The following is a 9,123-nucleotide window of genomic DNA, read 5'->3' as shown; positions in this document are numbered from 1 at the left end:
CCTGAGCGGGGCGGGCGGAGGAGGGAGCGGTGGCGGCGGCGGCGGCGGCATTGTGCGCGCACCAGCAGCCCGGCCCGGGAGGAGCAGGACGCGCCGGGGCCGCCTCCTCCCGCACGGACCCATGAACCAGCCGGGCGGCGCGGCGGCTCCGCAGGTACGACTGGGGGCCGGGGGCAAGCACCGCGCGGGGGACCCCGGGGGGCCGGGGCCCGGGGCGCTGCGCCACTTCATTGCAAGATTTGCAAAATGCAAAGTGCCTGGGCACGTTTGCGGGCTTTTTGTGGGCGCTAACGGGAGGGTCGGGGTCCGGAGAGCACCCCCCCGGGCGCTGCGGGGTGTGAGGAGAGTGGGGGTGACGAGGGGGTCTTTTGGGGCCCCCACCCAGCGCCCCCTCCGGCCCCGGGCTCGGACCGGAGCCCAGAAAACAAAGCGGCGAGAGAACAGAGCAGCCATTTCAGTTTGGACAATTCACATTTTGCAAAAATGCAACCCCTTCCAGCTCTGCCCCCTCCCCCCCAAATTTGCAATTTTCCCCGACCCTCTCTGCACTTGGGGTCCCCGATGACCCCCCGGGAGGTCTCTTCCCCCAGGCCCCCCATTTTTACAACAATGTTTTTTTTTTTTAGGCCATATTTCCCTTTCTCAATTTTTTTTTTCTAATTTTTCTTCAAACGGTAGTTTTTTCCCATTAAAACGACGCCACCTAGAGGATACTATTTTGTAAATAAAAAAAGAAATTAAAATTGAAAAGAAATATTTTTTATTTCTTATTTTTTCAAAAGTTTGCACTATCAGGCAGTGGAGGGGTAAGAGATTCTTTTTTTTTCTTTTTTCGGGTGAAAATTTTCACTTTGATCTTTCCAGAAGCGTGGAGACAATTTTTATTTCTGAAGCCAAATCCAGATAATATGTAAATGAAAATTAAGCTGGAATTTGAATGAATTCAGTTCTTGGAGGGGAGAAAGCAAAACACCTCCTAAAAGCAAAGTCAATTTGGCTACTCATCTCATTTAGATTTGAGAAAAAAACTAATTGGAATAAAGAAAAGAGGGAAATTGTTGAGTTTAGGGAAAACTGAGAATTGGCTTTATGAAGCAATTAGAAATTGGACTTCATTGTAATTTGGAACTTGTTTAGCTCAGCGGGCAAAAAAAGACTAATTTCTCTATTTGACAATATTTAAAGTTTTTTCTATTTCCACGAAGGAAGGATTTAAAAGAGAAAATAGACCCTAAAATGTTGGCTTTGGACACACCCAAAAATTGTAGTTTTTTTTTTTTTTTTTAATTTTGCATTTATATTTTACTGCATTTAAATCTTAAGATTCTAAAGAAAACAGAAACTGGAAAAGTTACAGTGAAATCCTTTCTTTTTTCTGTATTTGTTGGGTTTTGTGTATGTGTGTTTTTTTTTGTTTGTTTTGTTTTGATGGAATAATTAAGACTGTTTTCTGATTTTGTTTCCTGAAAGGTCTAGGCATTTCTTTTTTGTTGTTGTTTTATCCAGAAAATGTCAGGAACCTTTTTTGAGCAATAATCAGGGGAAAAATGTAAATTCATACATTATACAAATTGAGTAGCCCACAGATTTGTAGGAGAGACCGCCATTAAAATAAGATATGCATAATTAACATTATTATGAAAAAACTAACAGTGGATTCACAGAAGCTCATTTTTTATGACATGCAACTGAATCAATTGATGAAGACAAGGACTGAATAATCCTTCGTAAGGAAGAAAATTTTTCCTTTTCTGTCTTGTTCACTCTTCAATTTGAAAAATTTATTACTTAAAAAAATTTAGATTGGTTTCAGGCCTCTTTGATTGTGATGTGAGGTTGGGAGTTTATCAATATTTGTTATTTTTCAAAAACCTGGTTACTTTCAGAGGGGGGAAAATCCATTAGCCTTGATCATTTTGGGGGGTTTTTGACCAAAAAAATAAAAAAAAAAAAAAAAGAAAAAAAAGCAGAAATTTTACTGACTTAACAAGAAAAAGATAAAAGAGGGATGGGCAGAAAGGAGATGAAAATTCTGATTCTTATGTTCCTTGGTAGAACACTTACTTTGCTGAAGAAATGTGGTAAAACACCAACTCAGCTGATTTTAGCAGCAAAAAATATAAAGGAAAAAAAAATCAAAACACAAACAAAAGCCAAACCCAAAGGTTTGCCCTTGGTATATGAAAGCATATGTGCAAACAATATTTCATGTGGAGGTTTTGGCCTTAAAATGAATCAAATGAAGGTGAAACAAGAACAACAAAAAATTTCAGAAGGCAAATAAATATTGACTGAATTGAAATTTGACAGATGAAAATTAAGTACCCACCCAAAGATGAAGGGTTTTGTGACCAATTAGTATCTGATTGAACTTGCTGGGGATTTTGAGCCTACCCCCCCAAAAGTTATAATTTTTCTGTCCAAAAGGAGCATATTATTAGCACTTGCAGGGCGGGATCTTGGGGGGACCTTGGATTGGAAACTGTTGGTGGGTCACCTGGTGCAAGAACAGGATACCTTTTGCCGCTTTTGCCAGCCACTAGCTGGTCTTGGAAGAACTGGTGGCCCCAGTCCATAGATTCCCAGCCCTGTTTTGTGGAAATTTGGATGTTTAAGTGGAATAAGTCAAATATATTAATTATCTCTGTGAAGTATATTTGACAATAGCAGAGGCTTGACATTTCCCATCATCGCCATTGCATTTGGGAGATTTTATTTTTTTAGTAACAAAATCCTTCAGGGCTGACTGGTCACATTCTGACATATTTGGAATGAGCTTTTTTTTTTTTTTTTAAGTAGCATAATTAAAAAAATTTTTTTCTGTTGAATTATTTAGGCCGATGACTAGGACGGTCAAGGAATTTATAATTTCCAAGGGGCTCTGGAGGCCTCCTGAGGCAGAAGGCCTGAGTTTAGCAGTGATGAAGGAGAGAAGGGCTGGGGAGGGGTGGAGGGGGTGGGTAGGGGCATCTGAGAAAAAGTCAGGGTTGTAGATAACAGGTTATTTCTGGTGCAAGGAATAAAAATATTGCAGCACGTTCCTTTGTGTGGCCTGGATCTCCTGACACACAACTCAGATTCCTTCATTCCATTCTGCTGAAATTTTGTTCTGTTGTCTGTGGTTAGAAGTTGAAAATCATTTCTGGTTTTGTAAACCTGTTTTTTTATTTCTTTTCTTTTTTAAAAATCGGTTATCCTAATCATGTTTGTTGTAAGGAAGTAGAGGTGCATGATGGTTCTATTGGGGGCGGGGCCAGTTTTCTTTTGTTTCTATTGGTGTCTATCTCTGGATTGAGTTCTGACCTTGGCCTTGGCTTTCTCACCTCCTATTTTAGGTGGACGGGTGACCAGAAATGGATATATGAGCTGATTTTTATTAGCTTTTGTCTGTTACCACATTCTCTTAGAATATTGGGCAAAATATCTGGCAAATTGGACTTGAGGGGTGGTAATTTGATGATGGGCTAAGTTATTTTGGTGAAAGATCATTTATACCCAGTTTCACAGTGCAGACTCTTATTACTAATGTTTTGCTTTTCTGCCTAAGGAGGCTTTTTAAAAAAATTTTTTTCTAATCAGGTTTGAAATTTCAAGGGCCTGCTTTATAGCTTGACTTTGGACCAAGCTAGGAAAAGAGGTTTACTTATACTTTCAGCCCCGCACAGAGGTGAACTTGAACAAGGGTTCTTGCTTTTGCAGAAGGAAAGCAACAAAGATGGCTGGTCAGTGTAAGGCTGACCTCTCCCTCGTCCTAGAAAATAAACAGCCAGTGGCTTGTTTCACTTGAGAAATTGAGTTTTAAAACTCCTCCAGTGTCAGATACAATATTTTTCTCACTTTTGACTCAGCTCTTGGCATGCTGCTTCCTCTGACCTCAGAATCCTTACGTCTTCTCCTTGGTGGGTGATAAGAACTTCCTTGCCATATTTCATTGGATGTATATAAGCTGACTTTTCATGGTCATGAGGAATTTTGAATTTTTTCCATGTTCTTGTGATGTTTTGTGTTAGTTGTGCCTTCTTTCTGGTGATGTAAAATGAAGTGACTTCTTTTTTCAGAAGCCCTAGGCCCCCCGACCCAAGGTCTCGCTGTATGATCTTGGGCAAATCACTTTTTCCTTCAAAGCCTCAATTTTTGCATTTATAAAATGAACACTTTGGATCAGATCAAGGACAACAATAAATAGGTTTCATCTCTGAATGTAACTCCAAGGAATTGGTTATGGCTGCCTGGATCACTGTGTTTAGAAGGATTCTGAGGCCATATCCCAACTCCTATATGCTGGAGAGAGGGCCACAGTGGCCAAACAGCAGTGCAAATCAGAGTGGAGAGTGCACCTCTTAATTACCGTAATTCCTGGGCTGGACCTTGAATCATGGGCCATTAGTGGGTTGTGAAATCAGTTTAGTGAATCACAATCAGAATTTTTTAAAAACAAGAATAGACTAGAATACAGGGGAAGAAAAATAGCAGAGGCATAGCACAGGATACAGGTAAGTATCCTCTTCTGAAACTGTTGTTTGTATTTGTGGATGTCTGTGTGTGATGTGAAATATATTTCCTCCTGTGGGTCACGGTTGAAAGAGTTTGAAAGGTACTGGACTAGATGAGCTGCCATGATATGCTGCAGGTATACTGCACTTTATTTTCTCGTTTATTATCTCAGCTAACTTTTAGGTGAACCCTGTGGGTTAGGTGACCTGTGCCACATATTTTCAGCCCTGGTTGAGCCCACTTCAAGGGCCACCTATGAAGAAGGCTCAGCCGCATGGGCAGCCCAGGAACATACCCCAGCTTGTTGACCTTGGATAGCATGGAAGGGCAGATGCAAGGTTGAGGGCAACATCTTTGCAACGTCTTCTTGCTGGAGAGGAGATCTAAAGTGTGTGGAGTCCTTGTCTTTTCTTCCCTACTTTTAGTTTAAATTGCTGGAGAAATTTTTCTGGAGTTAGAGAGTTTGTGTTTGTGCTATATTTAATTTAATCAGACTTAAAAACACAGTCTGTATTTTTGTGTGTATGCGCTTCCTTAAAAATCCCAGAATTTCTGTCTTAGTCTCCTCATCTTTTAAATACGTCAGGCCAGCGCTATCTAATAGAAATATAATTCAAGTCCCCAATGCGAGCCACATATGTAATTTTTAATTTTCTAGTAGTGTATTAAAGAAAGTAAAAGAAACAGGTGACACTGATTTTAACATATTTAACTCAGTATATCCACAATGCTATCCTTTCACCAAGCCATCCGTATGAAAATTATTAAAGTGAAAAGTTACATTCTTTTGGGGGGGGGGTAGTAAGTCTTTGAAATCTAATGTATTTTAGTCCTGTAGTACATCTCAATTCTAACCAGCCACATGTCACCTGTTTGGTAGCCACATGTAGCTAGTGGCTATCATACTGGACAGCACAGGATTGGACCAGTGTTCCATCTTGTTGTCATCACTGGCTGGCCCCAGAAGGGTAGTGACATCGTTGAGACCTCTGGGTTTCGTTGGTGGGACTTCCTATCTGAGTCTCACCTGCTCTGAGGCATTTCAGCCTATAGTGACATGACAATGAGTTCCATCCATATAGCTCTCCAGGGTAGAGTGGCCCATGTTTCCCTTTTATTTGTCCCATAGTAGTCTTCTGCCAGGGTTAGGCCACAGTGCTGTAGTTAAAAATGACAAATGATGGCTAGGAACTCCAGGATGATGTGTTGGAGCCTGTGTGCTGTTGAAGTCAAGGAGTGCAGGTCCAGGAGGCAGTTGTTGGAAGTGCATTTTAAATAAAATGTTGCCAGAGAGAAGCATGAAGATGCAGAAAAGCAGCAGGTGGCCAGGAGCAGGGCTGGGGGCTGAGGAGAGGTAGGAGATCAGAAGTAAAAGATGGCCTGGCAGTGAAATCCATTTCTGAGCTGAAAACCTGGCATCAGCAGGAAGCTCCCCAGGCCAGGCCTTAGGTCAGATGCAAAGACATTTTCCGAATCCACCCCAACTGGCAAAATGGTAAGCTGGGTTTGAGGTCAGCCAGACCAGAGTTTAAAATTCAGCCTCATGGTGTGGTTAGCTTTGTGTGACTTCAGGAAAGTCACTCTGGTTTTGGAACCACAGCTTCTACATCTGGGAAAAGGGGGTTAATGATCCTAGCCTTGCAGGGGCGTTTTAGGATTAAGTGAAGGGGTCACATGTGGAGACTCTCAGCTGGTCTGAGGGCCTGAGAAAGTGCTCAGCGCATGTGAGTTGATTCGACCCAGCGGCAGGGGTTCTCCATTTGGGGAGATTGAGTCCCACTGACAACACTTGGGGTAGTTCTGGAAGCTTGGTGGCTCATCTTCAGCAGGCAAAGTGAGGCAACGAGTAAAAATGTACACTCTTGGCTGGTGCTTTGAAACAGACTGCCATGAGACTTTCTTGTGAAAGTGTTCTGGATGCTTTCATTCAGGGCTGCTCTAGCTCCTTGGAATGTTTCTGGATTTGTTTCTGAGCCTGTGGCAAGGCTTTAAAAGGGATACGTCTCAGTCACAGGTGAACCTGTGCGTCTTTGAGCTTCTGCTCATGCTGAGCTGCATGCCTCTGGTGCCCTTTCCCTCATTCATATCTGCTTCATGAGAAACGAGACACCACCTCGAGACCAGCTGCACTTCTGTAGAGCCCCCAACAAATTACCCCAGGCAGTTCCCCTCTCTCTGCCCCCATGGTACCTCCCAAACACTGTGGACCCACAGGTCAGAGGTGGTTGTTTGTATTACTGCTTCTCCGGCTAACTTGTAACTTCCTCGAGGGTAGAGATCACTGGTTATTCATTTTAGGGTCTGGCACAGAGCAGCAGCTCCATAAATATTTGATGACTTCATTTGATTTTTAGAAATAGCTCCCATCAGTGAGCTTTGGGTCTAGTGAAGAGTGGATGACCAGTTTGGGTTTGGCCATTTGGTCAAAGCCAGTGTTTGATTAGGGAGCCCGAAGCACATTTTCTTATAGCTGGCTCTGAAGCCATGGCTCCCTTGGAATAAGTACTGCAGCGGGGTCCTTAGATTGGGAAATGCTTTTTTACGTGTCTTGGGGATTTTTTAAAAAGTTCATCTGATGACTTTCACCCCTGCCATCCTTACTCCTTTTGTATAAAGTGTTTCTTTAAAGTGGTTGGGGGCACCAGATGCCGGATTTGCAGGTATAGTGCCCTGTATTTGTGCCTGGTCTTCTTAGACAGAGGTCCTGGAACTGAACACCAGGGCCAGTTTGCAGAATATCTGGGCACATGGGCCCCTTCAACTTGAAGGAGCTAAATGTGTGAAGTGACGCTCAGCTAGACCTCATCTTTGGTTGAATTTTGGTTTGCAGATGTCAAAGATTCAAGGAAAATTTATGGGAGAAAACAGAATCCTCTGTCTCTTTGCTTAGTTTTTTTTTTTTTTAGCACATTTTATAAAACACTGTCATTTTTGACATTTTATGGCCAATTTCAGCAAGCGAGCATAGAATCCTAAGTTAAGGTAGACCGTCTATCCGAAGTTAAGGTAGACCATCTGTTGCCAACATTTCCATATTTCTGAAATGAGGATGTGTCTTACAATAGATTTGGTCTTCTAGTGAACTTTTTTTCCCTCTTGTTTTTTCTTCTCAAAAAGCTGTTACAAAATCGAAGGTGCATCTATCAGTTGAAAGCATTTTGGATTGAGTGTTGTTGTCCTAGGGGAGGACGATGGGGGCCCCATGCTCTGTTTACCTCACTTTTCTCTGGGCTGGCCCCCTCACCCTGTCCAGTGAAGGCAGGACTTCACCTTGGGAAGAAACATCTGGAACTCTGACTTAGCACTACTTCCCTGCCATGTCTTTGTGGAGGTTTTATAATTTTTCTGTGGCCTCTCCTCTAAAAGGGGCAAATAGCCCGTGGGAGGGAGGCAAAGCCCTATAAATGGGAGGTCTCTTCTGCACAGCCACATGCACGAGCTGGCCTGACAACAGCGGTACACCAGTCTGACATTTCCAAGGCTAGAACGAGCAGAGCGTAGTTGGAGAGCCAAGGCATGGCTCCCCTCTCTGCCCTACCAGTTAACCATTTTGTGGTGTTTGCCAAAGTGCTTTATTTCCCTGCACCTTATTTTCCTTATCTGTAAAGGTGAGATGATGATATATTGATGATGATGCACAGGGTTCTTGTAAAAGTCATGAGGGTTGTAAGAAAAAGTTTTGTAAAGGGCAAAGTTCTTTTCACTTGCGGCGTGTTATTTGTGCATCATCTAGATGGTGAATAAGTAACATACATGCTGCCATTCCTCATCCTCCAGCCTGTGGCAGACATCACTAATTGATCATGGCAGTCCTTTCTGTTGAGTCTGTCTAGTGGCCTCAGAGTCACTAGTATTATATTAATGCCACCCATCAGTTGGGCTTAGCTTGGGACAGGAAGCCAGTTTATCCTTCCTGACACACACACACACACACACACACACAGACACACACACACAGAGAGAGAGAGAGAGAGAGAGAGAGAGAAACTGAGGCCTTGGGAAGAAGGTGGAGTGACTTGGCCTAGGACCTCAGTGAACATGGAGAAGAGGGACTAACAGCCTCAGATTTCTTAATTCCTCAACCAGTGCTTTTTCTGCCCTGTGCTTATACACTGTATCAGAAGGAATTAAAATTAATTTGGTCTTGAGAAATAGCGAGAGAATCCTGACTCCTCCCTGCCTTGTTATAATTAGATACCCTTGGGGTTGCCATCAAAGCAGGGCTGGATGACCTGCTTCTCTGCCTGATCCTGGAGTGATCAGGTTTCAAAGGGGAGACGCCTGTGGCTGGGCGGCTGGATTGGATGGTGTCTCTCAGCAGTGTAAGTGATGTGGCAGCGAGGCAAGGCAGGCCCTGGGGTTCCTGGATGATGACCTGGGTTTGGAACAGGTTTGCTGCTTACACACTTGTAAGTCAGCAAACAAGTTTCTTAGTCCTTCTGTATCTTAATTTCTGCATCTGAGAGATGGGCTGGTAATGATTCTTCACAGGAATGACATTAGATGACGTGTTTGAAAATGCCTTGTAAACTCTGACATACGTGTTACTTTTTAAATATACATTACTTTTTATAACACATACCAATTATTAATGCTGTGCTGGGTAAGTTTCGTAAATCGAGCCACCGA

The 9,123-nt window shown here is 42.9% G+C and overlaps 1 protein-coding gene across 6 annotated transcripts in view; it reads left to right on the top strand.

The window, feature by feature from the left end:
• The first annotated feature begins 10 nt into the window (after positions 1 to 10).
• The window catches only part of ZNF618 (zinc finger protein 618), a 173,444-nt gene continuing 164,331 nt past the window's right edge, over positions 11 to 9,123 (top strand). For 5 of the 6 annotated variants that reach the window (XM_017530299.2, XM_017530298.2, XM_017530297.2 and 2 more), the window contains exon 1: positions 55 to 154. In XM_017530299.2, the coding sequence (XP_017385788.1) occupies positions 122 to 154 (33 nt within the window). In that variant the 5' untranslated portion in view covers positions 55 to 121. Of the gene's footprint in view, positions 155 to 9,123 lie in introns of all 6 variants that reach the window. The other variant, XM_017530296.2, reaches the window with a different exon arrangement.

Source organism: Cebus imitator, unplaced genomic scaffold (genome assembly GCF_001604975.1).
Source record: "Cebus imitator isolate Cc_AM_T3 unplaced genomic scaffold, Cebus_imitator-1.0 Scaffold64, whole genome shotgun sequence".
In the NCBI taxonomy this organism is placed as follows: domain Eukaryota; kingdom Metazoa; phylum Chordata; class Mammalia; order Primates; family Cebidae; genus Cebus; species Cebus imitator.
Note: the sequence above shows the minus strand (reverse complement) of the source record. Positions and strands in the feature narration are given on the sequence as shown.